Below are 23,589 nucleotides of genomic sequence, written 5' to 3' on the forward strand. Positions count from 1 at the left end.
TTGATGTTCAACACTTGGTTGTGTCTGAAGTATTTCTCTTAGAAGCTCCAACAGCAAATAATCCTTCCACAACACCTGTTACTGATGCTGTTCAAACTCCAGAGTTATCAACAACACCTTCTCTGCATCAAGATGCTGATGATCAGACTTTAGGTGAGCATCAGGATATGGCTGTTGATCAGAACTTAGTATCAGATCAGCAATTAGAGGATGCTGAAGCCTCCATTACTACTCACACTGTTGTCTTATCAGAAGATACTGATTCTTTAAGTTCTGATGCTGCAAATGCTGGAGATACTGGTGATGCTGCTCCAACTGTAGATGCTGATGAAGCAGGTCCTTCAGGACATACTCCTCAACAGACTCTTCCTAAGTCTGAACTGGTAAAGAAGTTTGTTACCGGGGAAGCACCAGTACCTTGGAGTGAAACTCCTGCAGGTCAGGAGTGGACTAAGGAATGGAACTCAGTTTCATGTGTTCCAACTGAAAAACATCTTGCTGAGCACTTGACTAAAGCTGATGAAATGTTAAATTCTGATGATTTTAAAACCCAGCTTAGAGTCACTGCATTGAGTACTAAATATCTACAAGGTCTTCATTCAACTACTCATGCAGAGCTACACAAGATTCAGGAGAACTTTATCAAACAGGAACAAGTTTGGAAAATTGATAAGAAAAAAGGTTCTTTCAAACCTACCATTGACAGGATTGCTTATATTGAGAAAACTCAAGAGAAACAACAAGCTCAGATTGATGAAATTCTGACAAATCAAGCTTCTCAGCAATCGCAACTTACTGAAATCCAATCCTCAGTGGAATTACATATCTCTCTTTTACTACCTGCTGATGACAAAAAGGGGGAGAAGGTAATTAAGTCCAAATGCAAAACTAACAAGACACTGTAAGGAAAGGATGATGGAAATGATGATCAAGGATACTCTGGAATGGGTAGCGGTCATAGTCAAGGTAGAAGGTTTACATCAAGACAAGCTAGTCACAGGACAAGTTCTGATACTGGGAAAAGAATAAGTTCTGCTACTGGTAAAAGGATAAGTTCTGATGAACTTCTAGATCTTGATGAGGAAATGTCAAGACAGTTATTTCTTCAAGAAAATCCAGGAATGGACTTGGAAAGTTTAAAGGAAGAAGAAGTCAGACTTAAATCAGAGAAAGTCACATCTAAATCTGAAGCTTCTGGTAAAAAATCACTTCCAAAACTCAAAGGCATTGTGATCAAAGAAAGGACACATACTGAAGCAATATTGGCTAGATCACAACCACAGATAGATCCAAGATCCAAGGGTAAAGAAAATGTTGGTGAACCTATCAAGGTTTATGTACCTCCTGAGTAAGAAGAAATTACTGATGAAAAGGATGATCTTGCTCTGACTTCAAGAAAAGTTCTTAAAACAACCTCTGACATGGCTCAAGTTGTTCAGAGTCAAGAAATTGTAAGTTCTGATCTTCAGAAGAAGCAAGTAACCTCTAACATAGCTCAAGTTAACTTGATATCAGAAAATAGATCAAAGACACTCCTACCAGGATTCACTAAAGCAAAACATACTCAATCTTTGAAGAATACTGCGAGTGGTTTTGAAGCAAGAGTAGTTACTGGAAAGGAAGCTAGAGATAAAACTGGATTGGGAAGTGCTGATGAAAGAAGAGTACACAACACTACCAATGATCCCACTTCCTTGAGTGAACCAGGTATTGGAGCAACTCCTGAGAGATTGAATCAACTGGAATCTGTACAGATGGTTTACCATACCTACTTGAAAGAATACATCATGTTGTATTTCATGACAGATGGTAGGGTTTATCATATAAGACAAAATGCCATTCCATTGAAGTATTTTGAAGAATTGGAGCATGTACTTTTCTTACTTCAAGTGGATGACAGAATAACAGGGACTGCTGCAAACTACTTAAAAGAACAGATTCAGAGACAGAAAAGGCTTTATTCTATTAAGTCTGACAGCATATATGTTCCAAAGTACAGAGATCACAATGGTGATATTGTTGATATGAAGCCTAATACTGCACAGATCATAACATATCTTGGTATTAAGGGACTTGAATTCAATCTAGAGTCTGACAAAGCTTATGTCATAAGACTAGATCAGGAGTTGAGAAAAGCAAAGATCAATGATCTCAGAGCTGCAATCTTTCAAACTGGTGAAGATACTACAGAGCTTAAAGATGTCAAAAGGAGAATGATTGATGAACTCAGATATGCTGAGAAATGTTTGTTGAAGAACTATCTCAGAACAACTCCTGACATCAGAGAGATCAGAAAATGATGAAGCCAAGTCGAAGATCTACAACTGCTTAAATTCTGATATTTATACAGACTGAAGTTGTTATCAGAAGTTGAAATTGGTAAAAGCTTTAAGGACTGTAAGTTGTAGTTATCTAGTCTAATTCTCATGCATTTGTACTTAATGTTTTTGACATCATCAAATATCTGTTAAACTTATATATTATATTAATTTACAAGTTGGGGGAGATTGTTAGATATATTTGATAATGTCATGGCTAATATGTTTTATGTTTAGCTTTCAGATCTTACTTGAACAAGATAAATCAGTACTTAACTGTTGATCAGTACTTATACTGGAAGTCAGGACTTAAGGATATCAATACTTATGTTATCAGGAGATAATCATCAGAAGATAGATATCAGAACTTAAGTGCTGAAGGACGATCAGATAAGGACAGTAGTTGATTAAAGGAAAGAAGATCAAGATAAAAATAAGAAGAGATATGCATGAAGAAGGAATTCTGTAAAGAATGGAATACTTGGAAGAAAAGATATCTGATTGATATATTTTAGGAAGCAGAATTATATTCTATATCAATTAGCGATTATCTTATAACTGTGTAGTATATAAACACAGACATAGGGTTTACACTATAAGTGTTATCATATTCGAGAAGATTATTCATTGTAACCCTAGCAGCTCTCGTGATATTTGTTCATCACTGAGAGGTAATAGTTCCATACTGTAACAGAGTTTATTGTTTCAATAAAGTTTGTTTTCTGTTACTTAAGTTCTTAAAGTTCGATTTGAGTGTACTATACACTGTATTCACCCCCTCTACAGTGTGTGTGTGACCTAACACTTTAATCACCAAAACTAACTTTTCAAATCCAACACTAAGAATGGAAATCGATCATTGATGAAATAATACTCAAATGTATGTGTTTCCTCGTTAAAACAATAAAAGTATCCCAATTTTCTACATTGCAGTTGACAAGATTCTCAAAATCATCAAATCTCTTTATTCTTCTTCAACCCATAACTTTTATCGGTGAGCAACATGCCTATTTTCTCTGAGTCTCTTTAGATTTGATGCACGACCATAAACCCAATTTATATGTAAAAAATCAAAAAAAATTGATGGATATATTTAAATATATGGAATGATATATTAAAATCTGTGATTGGGTGTGTAAATATTTTTGGCTTCGGGAAGAAAAAATTAGTGTATGAATTCTGCAAAAATGAGATTTTATAACGTGACTCTAATACTCAAAATCACTCTAGACGAGATAACTCATAAATATGGCGCCAAAATGGTGTAGGCTCTACAGTTTCATTAGGGTTTGGTTCAAACTTAAAAAAACTAAATATGCAAAAATATTCAGGAGTTTGTGAATGATTCACAAATGTTGTTATAACTTGTATTTTATATGAAAAAATTGTGTCACCGAGGATGTTGAACATGAGGGACACGACATGAAACCAGAAATTGGAGAAAAGGATGATATGCCAATGCAATCAAACTGAAAACCAATTTCAAAAATTAGCATTGTTAGGTTACACACATTGTAGAAGGGGGTTGAATACAGTGTTTAGCACAATCAAATCGATTATAAGAACTCAAGTAACAGAAAACAGATTTTATTCAACACAATAAATTCTGTTACAATATGGAACTGTCCTCTCTCAGTGATGAACAAATTATCACGAGAGTTGCTAGAGTTACAAAGAATATTAACTTCGATAATCGTAACACTTATAGTGTAAACTCTATGCCTGCGTTTATATACTATACAGTTACAAGATAAATTCTAATTGATATGGAAAATAATTCTGCTTCCTAAAATATATATCAACCAGTTATCTTTTCTTCCAAGTATTATATTCTTCATAGAATTCCTTCTTCATGCATATTTATTTCTGTCTTAGTCTCGATCTTCTTTCCTTTTAATCAACCGCCTGCCTTATCTGAAAGTCATCTTAAGTCCTGATATTATCTCCTGATAAATATCTTTTGATCACTTAAGTTCTGATAACTTAAGTTCTGATATCTTAAGTTCTGTCTTCAGTATAAGTGCTGATTTTCAATTAAGTACTGATTTGTCCTGTTAGGTAAGATCTGAAAACTAAACACAAATCATATTACACATGACATTATCAAATATATCTAACAATCTTCCCCAACTTGTAAATTAGCATAATATACAAGTTCAACAGATATTTGATGATGTCAAAAACATTAAGTACAAATGCATGAGAATTTGACTAGATAACTACAACTTACAGTCCTTTCAGCTTTACCATCTTTAACTTCTAATAACAGCTTCAGTCTGTATACACTTCAGAATTTAAGCAGTTGTAGATCTTTGACTTGGCTTCAATTTTAATTTCTGATCTCTTTGATATCAGGAGTTGTCCTGAGATAGTTCTTCAACAAACATCTCTCAGCATATTCAAGTTCATTAACCATCCTCCTTTTAGCATTTATCAATTCAACTGTATCTTCTCCAGTTTGAAAAATAGCTGCTCTGAGAACATTTATCTTAGCTTTTCTTATCTCCTGATCTAGTCTAATCAGATATTCCTTGTCAGACTCTAGATTGAATAACAATTGGATCTGTTGAGATCAGAGATTCCTGATCCCCTTCCTTAGCTGCTTCCACTACATCTGAATCTAACTCAACTATGTCCCTGTGAGCTCTCTGTTTCTTTAACTTCTTCAAAGGTGGAGACACTGTAGGAGATTTATCATCAAAATTTAACTTTCTAAGCCTTTTGAGGGGCCTAGAACTCCCAGTTACAGTATCTTTCTGAGAAGAAACCTTCTCAGCTTCTATAACAACAGGTTCTGATGTGGGAACCTGTTCCTCAGCATCTAATTCATCTCGCAGAATAATTCTCCTTCTCTTCTGTTGAGTCTAAGGTACTTTCTTAGTCCTCTTGGGTTTGGAAGATGAAGGCTGCACTGTAGGATCTGAAGGTTGAGGTTGAGAAGTTTGAGGTGTTTGTGTAGAGGTGGTAGGTGCTGATGGATGAAGTTCTGATGGTTGGACATCAGGATATAATTCAGTGTATTTAACTGGATCATAGGTTATTAAGACTTGTTTGAAAGATAAAGGAACGAGGAGGGGTCTTAACACAGCCTTCTTATTATCAGTAGATAATAAGTCATTAAAAGCTCTTTTAGCTAGTTTGAATGATGAAATTAATTCACTAGCTGATTGGGGCTTATCATCACAACAAAAACTATAGATAAGCTGACAGAATCTAGCAAAGTAAACAGTATTCTATCTTCTGTCATTCTGTCCCCAATAAAACCTAAGACAGCACTTGCATAATCAAAATCAGTTTAATTTATGATAGCATACCCGATTTTTTGGCTGAATATGGGAATTGCATCGAAATTAGAACATTTGTTTGCAAAAGCCTTGGTTATGCAGTCAAAGAAGAAACTCCATTCTCTCCTTATGTAGGATCTCTTCAACTGTCCCAGCTTGGCCAATGTCCTCTCATACCCCAGACTGGCCATCATGTTTTGAAGAACTAGCTCTTCAACAGTAGAATAAACACAGTTCTCAGGCAGCTGCAGTGCTTGTCGAACCGTAGCCAATGCCACGACATGCTCATCCTCCCCTGATGAAAAAATAATACTTGGGGACCCTTGAACGCCACCATCATCATATACTCCGCTTCTCCAGAACTCCAGTACTTGAGTACCAGAGACTGCTTCAGGTTCGGTCAGAGCGTACCCAATATCAGAACTAGCAAGAAAGTCCTGAATAAAATGAAGTTCTGATGGGGCTTCTGACTTGCTAAGAATAGCGGAGACGTTATTAGGAACAAACTTAGCTCCATCAAAAATTATGTCTTTTGGTGCCATCTCTATAAGAAATTAAGTAAATAAGAGAATGTTTGCAAAGTGTTTGTAAAAAGTCCTGAGAGAAAAACAGCTTCAGAAAATAAAAGAGAGAGAGAGAAAGAGAAAGTAAAAGAGATTTAGAATAGAAAAGTAAGTAAAAGATTAGAAAATCTTTTATCTCTCATATATATACTCTCTCAACTCAACAGTCATATTTTTGAAGCATGGAATACACTTTACACCTGGCACCATTTGAACAGTCAGTAAACGGTTAGAATGAGAGTTAATGGGCACGTAAAATAAGCAATAATTACCGTGCACATGCAGTTTTTCAGGACATACACGTTAACCACTAACCCATAATGATTATGACTGTTTTATCGCACATTAACCAATATTCTGTAAAAATATTATCGTTCAGGTAATGACCAAAAATAAACAAGTAAATAAATACTGCCACATCAGCATCAAAACCTGATTATTATCAGGATTTAAAAGTCATCAGAATATGGCTCCTTAACTCGAAAAGTGAATGTGTATTCCTGTAATTCTTCACACAAATACTGATATGGTTTCATCAGAACTTAATCATCAAAACTTCCATCAGAACTTGTCCTCAGAATTTATGCAACCTGACACATAGACTGTTTATCTAAAATAACATTGATCACCACAGTAATTTTCATCATTCATATGGAGTGTAAGTGTGTTCATTAAGCTAAATATCAGACAAAGAGTAAAGTCTGATTGACTTTAGTACATCTTAGAAATAAGGCATAACTAAGAATTTTGCTCAAAGTCTGTCATTATTCTGAAGTCTACTTTAGAATGAGCTCATGCATGAGTCAACCTCAACTGTTTTGTGCTCATTTTATGCATCTTTTAAAATTCTAATTTACAGTGGCTTCTCAGTGTAAGTGAGTCACGACTGCTTATCAGAATTTATGTTGTTATCAGAGTATTTCTCCAGTAATCATAGAGTGTGAAAAGTCACCAAGAAAATTTTATTTTGCTTTTCTAATGCATATTACTTAATACCAGCAATGCACTTGGGTCTTTCCTTCCACATATTTACTCTAGATCTCAAAGAAGTACCTGATTTTTATTTCTTTTCTTTTCTTTTTCTTTTGATAAGTGAGGCTTATCAGCACTTAGTTCATCCACCAGATTTACTAACATCAGAACTTAACAGATAAGAAGCACTATTCTAGTTTTTGACTTAGTAATAAGATACACTAAGTAAACTTAACTAAGCTCAATATCAGAATTTGCTTGTGTTAAAATATTTCCACATTAACAATTACTTCAAACATGGGATCTTTAGTATATTAAAGACTACTAGTTCAGCATCTAGCACGGTTATCCTCATTGGATTGAATAGTTACAGAAACATTCATATCACTATCAAAGTTTAGAAATTCACATCAGACAACAATCAGCACTTAGAAGATTTCTAATTAAGCACAGAATACACAAAGATGTAATATCTATAAACACTGATCATAAAGTCTGATGTATCAGAACATAAACTAAGCAGATTTAGAGAAAGAACCTGAAACCATTCCAAGTTCATTTACCAATCTTGTAAAAGTAGCTTCACACAGTGGTTTTGTGAAGATATCTGCTAGTTGTTGATCTGTGGGAACAAAATACAATTCCACTGTACCTCCATCCACATGTTCCCTTATTAAGTGGTACCTTATGCTGATGTGTTTTGTCATTGAGTGTTGAACTGGATTACCTGTCATAGCAATAGCACTTTGATTATCACAGTAAATAGGGATTTTAGAAAATTCTAACCCATAATCCAGTAACTGATTCTTCATCCAAAGAATCTGTGCACAACAGCTTCCTGCAGCAATGTATTCTGCTTCTGCACAAAAACTTCCTGTAGAAATGTATTCTGCTTCTGCAGTTGATGTGGAAATTGACTTCTGTTTCTTGCTAAACCAAGAAACCAATCTGCCTCCAAGAAATTGGCAGCTTCTACTTGTGCTTTTCCTGTCAATTTTACATCCTGCAAAATCTGCATCTGAGTAACCTATTAGCTTAAAGTCTTATTTTCTAGGATACCGCAATCCCAGATCAGATGTACCCTTAAGGTACTTGAAAATTCTTTCCACAGCTGTTAAGTGAGGTTCTCTTGGATCTGCTTGAAATCTTGCACAAAGACAGGTAGCATACATGATATCAGGTCTACTTGCAGTTAGATAGAGTAGAGAGCCAATCATACCTCTATAATCAGTAATATCTACTGATTTACCAGTATCTTTATCCAATTTTGTTGTAGTGGCCATATGAGTGGATGCACTTGGACAATCCTGCATTCCAAATTTCTTCAACAAATTTCTGGTGTACTTAGATTGACAAATAAAAGTTCCTTCTTCATTCTGCTTGACTTGAAGGCCCAGAAAATAGTTAAGTTCTCTCATCATACTCATTTGATATCTTGACTGCATCAACTTGGCAAACTTCTTACAAAGTCTGTCATTTGTGAAACCAAAAATGATATCATCGACATATATTTGCACCAAAAGTAAGTCCTTTCCATGGTTGAGGTAGAACAATATTTTGTCAATAGTTTCTCTGTTAAATCCACTTTCCAGAAGAAACTGAGCTAATGTCTCATACCATGATTTTGGAGCTTGCTTAAGGCCATAAAGTGCTTTATCAAGCCTGTAGACATGATTGGGAAATTTGGGATCTATAAAGCCTGGAGGTTGTTCAACATATACCTCTTCTTCCAATTCTCCATTGAGAAAAGCACTTTTCACATCCATTTGAAAGATTTTAAACTTCTTGTGAGCAGCATAAGCCAAAAATATCCTTATAGCTTCCAATCTAGCAACTGGTGCAAATGTTTCATCATAATCAATTCCCTCATGTTGAGAGTATCCTTTTACAACCAGCCTTGCTTTGTTCCTTGTAATTATGCCATCACTGTCAGTTTTATTTCTGAACACCTATTTTGTACCAACAACAGACCTGTTCCTTGGTCTTAGCACTAGGGTCCAGACTTTATTTCTTTCAGATTCATTCAACTCTTCCTGCATTGCTTGCACCCAATCAGCATCTTGAAGAGCTTCTTCCACTTTCTTTGGTTCAGTCTGAGAAAGAAAAGAATGATAAAGATATTCATTTGATGTAGTTATTCTAGTTCTGACACCTGCATCAGGATTTCCAATAATTAAGTCAGATGTATGTGCTTTAGTCCACTTCCTTGCAGATGGAAGGTTCTCTCTAGAACTGGATGCTCCCCCATGATCCATGTTGTCTTCATCAACATTTTCTGATGTTCCCCCTGAAATTATGCTCTCTGAGTTGGATCCTTCATTATTTGAGTTTCCAGAAATATCAGAACATGAGTTTCCAGAATTATCAGAACTTGGCCCATAAGAACTCGAAGAGCCTGTTGTAGGTTTTGATGCTTCTTGAGATGTGGTTGGATCTTCAGTATGCTCCCCCTGCACAGGTGCATTTTCCTTAGGCGTAGTCACCACAGTTTCAATAACATCAGAGTTTAATCCATCAGAGTTTGCAGTATCAGGATTTAGATTGTCAGGATTTACAGAATCAGAATTAAAAACTTCATTTTCGAATCTCAGCTGATCATGATCATTGAAATCTTCAAGTCCAGTAATCTTCTTGTCATAAAAAGAGACATTGATAGATTCCATGACAACCCTTGTTCTTATATTATAGACTCTGAAGACTTTTGTAGAAAGTGGATATCCAACAAAAAATCCTTCATCAGCTTTTAGATCAATTTGGATAGCTGTTCGGGATGAGTCTTAAGAACAAAACACTTGCATCCAAATACATGAACATACTTCAGATTTGGCTTCTTTTTCTTCACCATCTCATATGGTATTTTCCATGCTTGTTGATAAGTGTTGCATTCTGAGTAAAACAAGCAGTCTGCACAGCTTCAGCCCAAAAGTAGGTTGGCAAATTTGCTTCATCAAGCATAGTTCGTGCAACTTCAATAAGAGTTCTATTCTTTCTTTCAACAACTCCATTTTGCTGAGGAATTCCAGGAGCAGAAAATTCCTGCTTGATTCCTTGGTCTTTGCAGAACTCTTTCATGATCAAATTCTTGAACTCAGTGCCATTATCACTTCTTATGATCTTCACAGAATCTTTGACCAATTTATCCAGTTGCTTGACATGATCAATCAAGATAGATGCAGTTTCACTTTTTGTGTGCAAGAAATACACCCATGTGTATCTGGTGAACTCATCCACTATGACCATAGCATATTTCTTCTTTGTAATAGACATGACATTAACTGGACCAAATAGATCAACATGTAGTAGGTGATAAGGCTCAAGAATTGATGATTCAGTCTTGCTCTTGAATGAAGATTTTCTTTATTTTGCCATCTGACATGAATCACAAAGGCCATCAGGAGCAAATACTGATTTTGGCAATCCTCTCACAAGATCTTTCTTGACTAGTTCACTTATATTGTTAAAATTTAAATGAGAGAGTTTCTTGTACCAATCCCAGCTTTCTTCAATTGATGCTCTACTTAACAGACAGATTGCAGAATCATCAGTACTTGTTTAAAGCTTGGCTTCATAAATGTTATCATGCTTGTATCCTTTCAGAACAACTTTGCCTGTAGATTTTCTTACACCTTCACAGTGTTCTTCAAAGAAATCCACATGATAACCTCTGTCACAGATTTGACTAACACTCAGCAGATTGTGTTTAAGTCCTGAGACCAGAGCTACTTTTTTAATAATGACATTCCCAAGATTGATATTGTCATATCCCAGAGTTTTTCCAATGTTGTCATCTCCATAAGAAACACCTGGGCCGGCATTCTCCATAAAGTCTGATAGCAGGGCTTTATTTTCAGTTATATGTCCTGAACATCCACTGTCCAGAACTAGGATGTTCTTCATGTTGCCCTGCAATCACAAAGACCACTAATGATTAGTTTTAAGGACCCATACTTGCTTGGATCCTTTGGCCTTTTTAAGTTTGTTAACATTTGCAGCGGATTTAGCCTCAGAGTTTATGTTAACAGTTTTCTTATCATAATTTGCAATATCAGACTTTGCATCAGAACTTATACTAGAAGGAATAATGCTAACTTTCTTTACAGAAGGTTTTATTTGATAATAATCATAGTACAAACTATGATATTCCTTACAAGTATAAATGGAATGCCATAAACTACCACAATGAAAATAAGGATTTTGTGGCTTATATCTAACAGGCTGACTCTTAACTCCTGATTTTGAAGGTAAGGAGTTTATATTCTTATTCTTCCTGCAAAAAGAAGCCATATGGTTAGAATTTCCACAGTTATGACATGTTTTTCTAGGAGCATTAGGAACAGGCTTATAATTGTTACTTTTGTTCACACCTTCCTTTCCATTCCTATTTTTCCTAGGTGGTTTTACCTTGTTTATATTCTTAACATCTTTCAGCTTATGCTTAAGCTGCTTCTTAGTCATTAAGCCTATGTTAACTTCAGTTGGCTAATCCTGTTTATGTTTGTCAGAAGTTACTTTCTCCTTAACTTCTGATTTCTAAATATCAGACTTTGTAGTTACAAACTTAACAGGATTTACCTTTGGTTTTTGTTTAACAACTATAAGCTCCGTTTCTACAGTTCCCTTACTGTTCTTATCATCTCCATAACCTAAGCCCTCTTTCCAGTTTCCACTACTAAGAATATCATGAGTTGTTTTACCTGAGTTAGTCCAAGTCCTGATAATCTCTCTTTGCTTTTCTAACTCAGTTTTTAGAGATTCATTTATTTTTAACACTTCATCCCTAACATAAAAGGCATCATCTCTATCTTTCTGAGTTTGATGGAACATGACTAACTCTTTTTCTAAATAATCATTCCTCTTTTTATAAGCAAGATTTTCAGAAGTTAATCTTTCACATGTTAAAGTTTGATCTTTATAACTAATGAACATGGTTTTAAGATATCTTCTCAACTCAGTAATATCATCAGTATGAAATGCATAAGTACTTTGAGGTACCTTTAAGTCAGCAGTATCAGAACTGCTATCAGCATTTGCCATCAAGGCATAGTTTTCCTCATCCTCAGAATCTGAAGCATCTGACCAGCTTTTCTTCTTTGTGACAAGAGCCTTGCCTTTGTCACTTTTTTCTTTTCTGCAATCTGGAGATATGTGGCCATTCTCACCACAGTTGTAGCATTTAACATTTGAGTAATCTCCTCTGTTAGACTTTCCTCCTTTGCCTTCAGATTTTCTGAAACCTTTCTTTTCAGAACTTGCACCTTTCCTGGAAAACTTCTTCCCTCTTCTGAATTTTTTGTATGCAATCTTTGTGATTCCTTTCACCATAAGAGCACACAGCTTCATGATCTCTTTATCAGGGTCTATCTCAGATATACTTTCAGTTTCTGAGTCATCATCACTATCAGAACTTGATGACTCAGTATCAGACTTTGTGATGAGAGCTTTGCCCTTGCCTTTCTTTGAGGCAGCTTCTTTGGGAATTTCCTCCTCAGCCACAAAAGCAACTGTCTTTAACTTTCTTCCATTCCTCTTGCTTCTTTGTTCCATCTCAAGTTCATGAGTCTTGAGCATCCCATAAATTTTATCAAGAGTTGTTTCCTCAAGGGCATAGTTGTCTCTTATTATTGTGGCCTTCAAATCCCATATTTCAGGAAGTGCTAACAGGAATTTAAGATTTGAATCTTCAATATCATACTCTTTGTCAACTAGTGACAAATCATTCAAGAGTTTGACATTGATTGAATCAGTTCCCTGACACCTTATTTCCAAAGCATCCCATATCTCTTTTGCAGTCTTGCATTGAATTACCCTGTTTGACATGACATTATCAATAGCACTATGCAGCAAGTGTTTTACCTTTGCATCCTTTGCAATCGATGAGATATCTTCAGCAGTGTAATCACTTTTCTCCTTTGGTACAGACTTTGCTGGCTGACCTGCAACTTCCACAGAGAGTTTGGTTGATATATGTGGTCCTTCATAAATCCTGTCAAGATATTATGGATCTGTAGCTTCCATAAACATAGCCATCTTTACTTTCCATATGGAATACTCAGAAGGTTTCAACATGGGAACTCTTATAGTCTCATATCGACTATAGGTTATGGTTTTTGGAGGTTCTTCAGTTTTGGTGGGCTTGGTTGGAGTTTCTTCTTCAGACATGATTGTTTTTGGATCTTAAACTGTTTGTGTGTTAACAGATTGCTCTGATACCACTTGTTAGGTCACACACACTGTAGAAGGGGGTTGAATACAGTGTTTAGCACAATCAAATCGATTATAAGAACTCAAGTAACAGAAAACAAATTTTATTCAACACAATAAATTTTGTTACAATATGGAACTGTCCTCTCTCAGTGATGAACAAATTATCACAAGAGCTGCTAGAGTTACAAAGAATAATAACTTCGATAATCGTAACACTTATAGTGTAAACTCTATGCCTATGTTTATATACTACACAGTTACAAGATAAATTCTAATTGATATGGAATATAATTCTGCTTCCTAAAATATATCAACCAATTATCTTTTCTTCCAAATATTCTATTTTTCATAGAATTCCTTCTTCATGCATATTTATTTCTGTCTAAGTATCGATCTTCTTTCCTTTCAATCAGATGCCTGCCTTATCTGAAAGTCATCTTAAGTCCTGATATTATCTCCTGATAAATATCTTCTGATCACTTAAGTTCTGATAACTTAAGTTCTGATATCTTAAGTTTTGTATTCAGTATAAGTGTTGATTTCCAGTTAAGTACTGATTTGTCCTGTTAGGTAAGATCTGAAAACTAAACACAGATCATATTACACATGACATTATCAAATATATCTAACAAGCATATACACACTGGTCATCGATACATCTTTGATGGTGATTGAAAATTTAAATGATGATTGAAGATTTGATTATTTCATATACTTTACACAATTTGATGTAATTTTAAGAAAGGTATATAGAATGAATCGATAATGAAGATGTAAATAATTGTGTAAACAGGGAGAGGATGAAATTTTTCAGCATGTTTTACAAATCAAACAACCCATACTTCTGGGGCCAATTTTTTTTTATTCAAAGTTAAACGGAGTATAAGGTTAAAAACCAAACCAAACATACCCAGTAAATCCCGCATATCGCAGGGTCTGCGGAGGGTAAGATGTACACGGCCTTCCCCTCATTCAAAGAATGAAGAGGCTGTTTCCCAAAAGACCCTCAGCTTATGTGTGTGCATGTGTAAAAAATATTAAAATGGTAGCAATTACAAATACACAAAATTTTGATAGTATAAAGTAAATATAGGTTGAAACAAACATTAGCCCATGATTTTATTCACATAGAACTTACCGGATTCAAATGCGCGCTAATAACTACCAGAACTGTCTTCTTGTATGCAACTCCAGCCCTCAACAAAATGTTGATCCATCTGCAATTGTTGATCCCTCTGCTGAAAAGGCTGGTGGCCACAAACGTCGGGCGTTGACCATGCTTTCTTATTTTTATGAATGCTTTTCACAATAACCCGCCACGCTCTTTCAACGGTAGGATCCAATGATTCACTCTGCATCCTTAAAGCAGATACTCGTAGGAACCATCCATGGAATTGAAATCCTCCAGTTGTTCCAAGAGTGTTACACAAAATTGTTTATGTAGTCTCAAACTGCCATGCGCCTAAATCTATCAATTGTTGTCGATAACCCTTTTCTTGAATCCAAACCAAAACCAACTTTAGACAAAAACAATAGTATGTGTTAGAGAAGAAAACCATAGGAAGAGACTGTTGTCTATCTTATCCCTAATATACTCCCTTGTTTTTTTCTTCCCCAATGAAACCCGCCGCTGTTCACTCCATCTTCTGCCGCAGGTCACCATTTGGTAATCTCCTACTAAAATTTGTAATCTCCTACTCGTGTTGAATAAGTGTTTTGAATAAACGGAGTATAAGGTTGAATATGATAATTCGATTCTAATAAAAGGAATGTAAATTAAAATTTGATATTTATTAAGATAAGTTTGTTTCATTAAAGTCAAATATATACCGATATAGATTTAAATTTACTATCAGATAATACCCTATACCCAAAAAGACACACTGTAAATGATAACTAAGATTTTGTATATGATTTTGATTTCATGGTACTGATTCAATTAGACTCATTGTCGATTACTCAAAATAACAGTTGAAGCATTATAAAATTTACATATTTTTTCAAAAAAATCATTTGATTTCCATTATATGTATAGATGCCCTTTTTATTATTGAATTATTTTTTTATTTAAAAAAATTGTAATAAATATACGTAATTGTAATACTCAAATACGTAATTTTAATCATCAATTACTAATTTGAAAAAGAAGATTGTAAAGTAGCCCAAGACCCCAAAAAGCCCCGAAGCATGGCCCAAAAAACCTCTGACAAAACTTTAACTTTAGCGCGAAAGACACGTGTCACCCAGTGACGTGGCAACATAACCGTAGAGCCTCACCTCTAGTAAATCATCATACTCGTCCCTCTTCTCACCTCCACCAAATGACGCCAAATTTATACTTACAACCCCCCGCATATACACACAACTTTTTAAACACTTCTCATCTCTAGATCTAAACTAAAATAAAACACATAGTAATTTAATTTAATTTAATTTAATTTCGAGCTTAAATTTGAAAAGATCTAGTCAGATTATTAGTTAATTTTATTAGTTTTTGAAGTAGCTGTGCTTGGCTCGGATCTCCAAGCACAGTTTAGGGCTTCGAAACGACTTCGTTTTAGTTCGTTGTCAGTTTTTACAGGTATATCAACTTACTAATTAAAATTGTTTGTGATTTGCTGTTGATCATTTTTTGTAATGTGTATATGTGTATGTGATCCACTGTTAAGTAATATTATTATGTATGTGCAGTGAAGCTCGTATAATTGTGGATTTTTCGATATCGAAGAATTGTTGATTTTTCGAGAACTGTTTACGTATCGATATCGAGGTTAAAATTTCTCTTGATAAATAATTTAGTTTGTGTAAATGATCGATGAGTATTGGTTTATAGTAAACCTAGCTTAGATACCTGTTTGTCTGGATTTATATTTATGTGTTTCTCTGTGTGTGTGTGTGTGATTAACTGTTTAAGTAACCTGATTATGAATGTACAGCGAAATCTACAAGAATTGTGGATTTTTAGATATCAAAGAATTGTTGATTTTCGAGAATTGTTTACGGGTCGAAATTGAGGATAATACACTGTAAAAATAATTTATCGAGTATTAGTTTGTGTTAATGATTGATAGAGTATTGGTTTATAGTATACCTAGCTTAGCTACCTGTTTGTGTGGATTAGAATTTACGTGTTTGTGTATTTTGATTTTGTTATGTTGATGAATGTGTAGTAGTTATTAGTTTATCGAAATCGAGGTTAAAATTTATTGTATATCTGTTGGGAATGTATCGATATCATGGTTAAAGGATACACTGTTTAAATATTTTATATTGTTATTTGTATTAGTAAACTTATCTTACTTGTTGGCTATGATTAAAATTCATATATATGTGTGATTATGCTTTCGTGCTTTGATTTTGATATGCTGATGAATGTGTATTGTTCAGTGGACAATGGCATCGAGTGAGGCGTTTCTGTCAGACGAGCAGAGGGAAATGTTGAAGATAGCGACGGAGAATGCAGATGTTTTCTCAACTTCACCGAAGTCACCTTCGGGTCTCAAGTCTCCAACTCGCCTCATGGCTGCGCGTCCTATTAAAGCTCCTGCCAATTATAAGTCCATGACTGAGGTTGCTGTGAGGCATGTGCGAAGGACCCACTCGGGAAAGTATGTGCGTGTTAAGAAGGGTGAGTTATTTTGTCCGTTGCAGTATATCTTTCGATATTTAGTAATTATTATTTGCCTGAAGTATTCGATTGTTCTGGTAATATGCTGTAGTTAATATATGTTTATTTGAAGTATAAGATGTGCTAGATTGCTTCATAAATTTGGAAAGAATTTAAATAGAGGTAGTGATGAGCTATTCCTTATTTTTGTTGATGTCTAATAGTATAGTAATTTTTTTCCATATTACCTAGATGCTATGTCTTTCCGTGTTATGCAGGAATCTACCAGATTGTTAAGTTATAAGTTAAAACTATTAGGTCAACATTGAATAATATTGGTCCTAAATTATTTTGTTTAGCTCATGGATTTCCAAGGCTTAATATGATCATTCGGTCTTGAAACAGTTGCTGAATATGACACTTGTCTCTTTTAAGTAATTACTGAGGTATAATAGGGGTTGTCGTATGTAAAAGAATCGTACCAGGCAGGGAAGATCGAGCACTATAAACCAACAAACTATTTTTAGACATGCTACTTGCAGAAGAAACTTATTGACCGCTTGACATGAGCTAGTAAGCTCATGTTTCGGCGGAGTTTTTTGTATTATTACGTACTCTTTATAAACCCTACACCTGCTGTTATTACAAAATACCTCATAGATTGACATATACCAGCCTAAACCCTGTATTTAAGAGAATGTCAACGTTTAAAACTGCTGGTGACATGGGTGACGTATTGGTCTTAGAATCTTTTAAGCAGACAGTATTGACAAATCTGATACCCTAATTTGACTTTCATCATATTAATAGAGTTTATAAAATCTATGAGATTATATGGGCTTCTACTGTATTTCATTTTATTTTTTTAATTTTGTTGTCGTCCTTATTGATTACGTATGAGATTGAGTAACACCTGCTATGATTGTATGCTTTATAATCTAATTAATCTGGCACTAAAATACTGTTTTCCCTTATTTCTCCAACTTTTTTTGCTTTTCCATGTAGTGTTTTTTTTTAACTAAATTCATCGACAGATGGCGGCGGCGGCAAGGGAACATGGGGTAAAATACTGGACACCGATGCCGAATCTTTTATTGATCATAATGATCCTAACTACGACAGCAGCGAGGTAATTACCTATCCTGTACATGTATGTTGGTTATCCTTCCTCTATATGTATATTAAAACTATGTTGTTTCGTTTTCTGGGTGTATTATTAACCTAGGACCAATACGCCGTCGTTTTGGATTGTTTTCCCTTATTTTATATTAAACCTATCATTATAAAGGCAATGTTTTTGTTCCTAGTTTTTTCGGGCCCGATGACTGCTGGGGTCGTGACTGTATATGGCTTATTACTCTGCGCCTTTCCCACTAATCTTGGGTATATTTTGTCAACTCCTGTTATTTCTGCAGGAACCATTTCTACTTGTCGGGTCAATTGTTCATGATCCCTTGGATGAATACAAGAAAGCTGTAGTTTCTCTCGTAGAAGAATACTTCAGCACTGGTGATGTTGATGTTGCGGCATCTGATCTCAGAGAAATGGGGTCAGGTGAATATCATCCTTACTTCTTGAAAAAATTGGTCTCCATGGCGATGGACAGGCATGACAAGGAAAAAGAAATGGCTTCTGTTCTGCTATCGGCTCTCTATGCTGATGTCATCCTCCCCATACAGATAAGCCAGGGTTTTTTTCTGCTTCTTGAATGTGCTGATGACTTCTCAGTAGACATATTGGATGCTGTTGACATTCTTGCGCTGTTCATTGCCCGTGCTGTGGTTGATGACATTCTTCCTCCAGCTTTCATTACCAGTGCAAGAAAGGCACTTTCAGAGACTTCCAAGGGTTTCCAAGTTCTTCAAACTTGTGAAAAAAGCTATCTTTCAGCTCCCCACCATGCAGAACTTGTGGAAAGGCGGTGGGGTGGCAGCACCCGAGTTACGGTAGAGGAAGTGAAGAAAAAAATTGCAATTCTTTTAAAAGAATATGTAGAAAGTGGTGATGCCTTCGAAGCTTGCAGGTGCATCCGGGAGTTAGGGGTTACATTTTTTCATCACGAAGTTGTCAAAAGGGCATTAACTTTAGCAATGGAGATCCCTGCAGCAGAAACAGCTATTCTAAAGCTTTTAAAGGAAGCAGCAGAGGAGGGCCTAATTAGTTCCAGTCAAATGGTGAAGGGGTTTGCTCGATTAGCTGAGAGCTTGGATGATCTTGCTCTCGATATCCCATCTGCAAAAGGATTGTTCGAGTCTCTGGTTCCTTGTGCCATTACTCAAGGATGGCTTGATGCATCTTTCTTGAAGTCGTTTGGTGAAATGCATCACGGGGATGCTGAAAAGTTGAAGCATTACAAGGAAGAGGTGGCAACAATAATACGCGAGTACTTTCTTTCAGATGACATTCCAGAACTCATTCTGAGTCTTAAAGATTTAGGGGAACCCGAGTATAACCCTATTTTTTTGAAGAAGCTGATAACTATTGCTATGGACAGGAAGAACAAGGAGAGAGAAATGGCATCTGTTTTACTCTCTGCACTTCATATTGAGTTATTTTCAACCGAAGATATTGTCAATGGCTTTGTTTTGCTTCTCGAGGCTGCAGAAGATACAGCACTTGATGTTTTAAATGCCTCAAGTGAACTTTCTCTTTTTCTATCCAGGGCCGTCATTGATGAGGTTTTGGCCCCATTAAACTTGGAAGAAATCGGGTGCAGGCTTCCGCCAAATTGCAGTGGAAGTGAGACACTGGATATGGCTAAATCACTTTTAGCTGCACGCCATGCTGGTGAGAGAATCTTGAGGTGTTGGGGAGGTGGAACAGGCTGGGTTATAGAGGATGCAAAAGATAAGATAGTAAAGCTTCTTGAAGAGTACGAAATTGGTGGTGTTCAGGGTGAAGCTTGTCAATGCATCCGTGATCTGGACATGCCTTTCTTTAATCATGAGGTTGTAAAGAAGGCTTTGGTAATGGCTATTGAAAACAAGAATGAAAAGATGCTGGATCTGTTGCACGAGTGCTTCTGCGAGGGGTTGATCACGACTAATCAGCTAACCAAAGGGTTTACCCGGATCTCTGACACACTTGACGATTTGGCTCTTGACATTCCGGGTGCAGAGGAGAGGTTTAACCTTTATGTTGAGTATGCCCAAAAGAAAGGATGGCTCCTTCCATCGTATGGTTTGTCTGGCACAGACGGTCCTCTGCCTATGGCTGCAGCTTTTTGAAGATGATGCTTTCTACTATAACTTGCTTGTTATACGCCCTGTGCATTAAGTGGTTATAGGATAGATATAGAAAAGTACCTGTTCTAGTGAGTTTATCTACCTCCTGTCAATCTTTTTCCTTTCTTGTTTTCTGGTACTTGGACCAAAACCCCAAGTGTATAAACGTCAGGTCTCTTGGGTGTTTTTTAAAGTGTCAGCGTTAGTTTACAGATGATTGGAAGTAGAAGATTTTCTCTGGTGTTTTCTAAGACTTGCATGGAATTCTCAATGTATAAATATTGGATTCCTTTTTTTAATTTGACTGTGTCGGTGTTAGTCTACTGATGCTTTTGGAGTAGATGATCATTGATGTTTCGATATTTTCCTTTCGTTTCTGGCGTTTTGCTCTCCTATAGCAAATTTCCTTTCGTTTCATTGTCTCATCCTAGCAGACGCGTTTTGCTCTCCATTAGCGAATTTTACAATGGCAAGCTTTGCTTCCATTGTCTCACCCCGCGTAGACCTATACCGTAGTCCACCATGTCTATGACTTGGTAGAATATGATCAATCTTGCATTGTATTTGTATTGTAATTTATCAATCTTGCATATTGTATTGTAATTTATGCATGCTTTACTTTGTAAGTGTTACTAATAAAGGTTTTATCACAGCTACTCATACAGTTTAGTAAACAGTGACAGTGACAGCTCAGCAAACCTTATCGTCAAAGTTAGTTGGGATTGTTAGAGCAACATATAGTCAGTATTTGTTAGTATTTGTGAGTAGAGGAGAGGTGAATCAATTCTCTGAGATGTAACAAACTCTGTTAGTTCTGCAACTTGATTATAAACATTCTCTATTTGTAATATACAATCTTCTTCATGTCCATTTCTATCATGGTATCAGAGCTATATGCTCCATTTTCGATCTGATTTCATCATTTTCATGATGAATCTGTGATGAATTAAGCATATCTTCACTTAATTTCTCATCTGATTCAGCTCAATTTTATTTTGTTTAGTCATTTTCACATCTCTGATTGTTTCTTAACGTTACATACATTCTCTGTTGAATCTATCATTCATCTTCTACAATGACGACGACCTCTGCATCTTATGCATCTGCTACTATTGGATCAACATCTACATCATCATCATCAATTGTTGATGTTAATCATCCATTCTATCTTCATCCATCTAATAGTCCTGGTATGTAACTTACTTCTATCATTTTGAGTGAGAGCAATTATAATCAGTGGTGCAGATCGATGGAGATAGCGTTATCTTCTAAGTTGAAGCTCGGTTTTGTTGATGGAACTTGTGTCAAGCCTGTTTCTACTTCTCCATTATTTCTGCACTGGATTCGTTGTAACAATATGGTAACATCTTGGCTTCTTAACTCAATTTCTGTTGAAATACGTAATAGTGTTGTTTACATGAAATCTGCAATGGATATTTGGATTGATCTTGCAACTCGCTATGCTCAAAGTAACGTTCCTAAGCTTTTTCAACTTCGATCTGAGATATCGCATCTTACACAAGGAAATTTGTCAATTGCTGGTTACTTTGCTAAGTTTAGAGCTGTTAATGATGAACTTGAATGTATGGTTACTAAGCCGCGTTGTACCTGTACACTTTGTAAGTGTACGGTTAATGTTAATCTAGATGCTTATGAGCAAGATGTTAAGCTCTCACAGTTCTTGATGGGCTTAAGTGAGCAATTTACTGGAATTCGAGGCCATATTTTGATGATGAAGCCTTTGCCTTCATTAAGTCAATGTTACTCTTTTTTACTTCAAGAAGAAAATCAGAGATCTGTTGCTCTGTCTTCTTCAGTTGTACCTGAATCAGTTGCTATGTCTGTTAAAACTACTGGCACTCGTTATCAGGCTGGTAAAGGTGTTCGACGAAATGCTCAGGAGAATAAAGATCAAGTGCTTTGTGAGTTTTGCCATATGCAAGGCCATACAAAAGAAAAATGTTATTGTCTACATGGTTATCCCTCTTGGCACCGATTGTTTGGCAAACCTAAACCTAAACCACGATTTATGTCTAATAATAGCAACAACAAAGCCATTTCTGCGGCACTGGTTTCAAATACAGAGGTTTTGCAGACAGCAACTCAAGAACAACCTGCAGTATCCAATTTTTCTGATAATTTGGATTTAACAGATAGCCAATGCAAACAACTGCTCATGTACTTACAAAAATCTCTGTCAACATCTGATACAGAGTCTCAAGTCAACACCTGGTTTCCTTCTATGAACAGTTCACAATTTGCAGGTACTGTTTTCCACTATGTTAACAATGTGGATTCCTCATTGTCCTTCAATTCAGATTAATGGATTGTTGATACAAGTGCTACGGATCACGTAACACCTTTTGCACATCTTTTACATGATGCTAGATCAGTTCAGTCTACACTTCATCTTCCTAATGGGAATACTGTTTCAGTTATTTTAGTTGGAAGTGTGGTCCTTAGTTCTGATGTTATTCTTCATAATATGTTATATGTGCCTGCCTTTACATATAATCTTCTATCTGTATCTAAACTACTTAGTGATACTCAATGTGTTGTTACCTTTACTTCTCAACTCTGCTCTATTCAGGGTCCAACTTGGCAGAGGGCTCTCGTGATTGGTAAAGAATGCAATGGTCTATATTTACTTAGTCAAGCCCAGCTTATCGAGCATCAGGCTCAGGTGCAGGCTACTTCTGTGGTTAATGCTTGTGCTTCCAGTGTGAGTAAAGCAGTCATGTGGCATCATCGTTTAGGGCATGTACAATCTCCTGTCTTACAGTTACTTCCTTTTAACGTGTTCCATAAAAGTCTTCCTCAGTGTGACAGTTGTATGTTGGCAAAGCAAACTAGACACAGGCTTCCCACCAGTATTACTGTATCTCAATCTATTTTTGAGCTTGTTCATATTGACCTTTGGGGTCCATATCATCATAAAACTCACAACACTTGTACTATATTTTTTACCATTGTGGATGACAAGTCTAAGGCAACTTGGGTCTATCTGTTATCTTCTAAATCACATGTTGTATTCACTGTCAAAGCTTTTATGGCATATGTTGAAAATCAGTTTTCTACTTCGATTAAGATCATTCGTTCAGACAATGGTTTGGAATTTGTAAATAAAGAATTGGCAGATTGGTTTGCTAGCAAGGGAGTTATTCATCAAACGACATGTGTTTACACGCCTCAGCAGAATGGTTTAGTAGAACGAAAGCACCGTACTCTCCTCAATATTGCTAGAGATTACGGTTTCATTCGTCTGTTCCTCTAAGTTTGTGGGGTGATTGCTTGTTGTCTGCTACATATATTCTAAATAGAACTCCTTCTGCTCAATTAAATGGTCTCACGCCTTATGAAATACTGTTTGGTACTCCGCCAAATTTTCATGATCTAAGGGTATTTGGGTGTCTCAGC

General features: G+C 35.9%; 1 protein-coding gene across 2 annotated transcripts; it reads left to right on the top strand.

The window, feature by feature from the left end:
* Positions 1-15,525: 15,525 nt before the first annotated feature.
* Positions 15,526-20,381, top strand: LOC141671115 (MA3 DOMAIN-CONTAINING TRANSLATION REGULATORY FACTOR 1-like). 2 transcript variants are annotated; one of them, XM_074477240.1, is made up of 5 exons: positions 15,526-15,922; positions 16,033-16,111; positions 16,729-16,969; positions 17,983-18,077; positions 18,364-20,381. In XM_074477240.1, the coding sequence occupies exons 3-5, from the start codon at positions 16,735-16,737 to the stop codon at positions 20,173-20,175; spliced, it is 2,142 nt and encodes a 713-aa protein (XP_074333341.1). In that variant the 5' UTR covers positions 15,526-15,922; positions 16,033-16,111; positions 16,729-16,734; the 3' UTR covers positions 20,176-20,381. The 2 variants fall into 2 exon arrangements, with proteins under 2 accessions (XP_074333341.1, XP_074333343.1); XM_074477242.1 differs by lacking the exon at positions 16,033-16,111.
* Positions 20,382-23,589: the final 3,208 nt, after the last annotated feature.

This window comes from Apium graveolens, chromosome 7 (assembly GCF_009905375.1).
Source record: "Apium graveolens cultivar Ventura chromosome 7, ASM990537v1, whole genome shotgun sequence".
In the NCBI taxonomy this organism is placed as follows: Eukaryota; Viridiplantae; Streptophyta; class Magnoliopsida; order Apiales; family Apiaceae; genus Apium; species Apium graveolens.

What these genes read in the sequence shown, in the direction of transcription:
- LOC141671115 (XM_074477240.1), top strand. Translation starts at nt 16,735, where the DNA reads ATGGCATCGAGTGAGGCGTTTCTGTCAGACGAGCAGAGGGAAATGTTG. An exon ending in GTATGTGCGTGTTAAGAAGG is followed by an intron (nt 16,970 to 17,982) that starts GTGAGTTATTTT and finishes ATTCATCGACAG; the next exon opens with ATGGCGGCGGCGGCAAGGGA. An exon ending in CTAACTACGACAGCAGCGAG is followed by an intron (nt 18,078 to 18,363) that starts GTAATTACCTAT and finishes TTATTTCTGCAG; the next exon opens with GAACCATTTCTACTTGTCGG.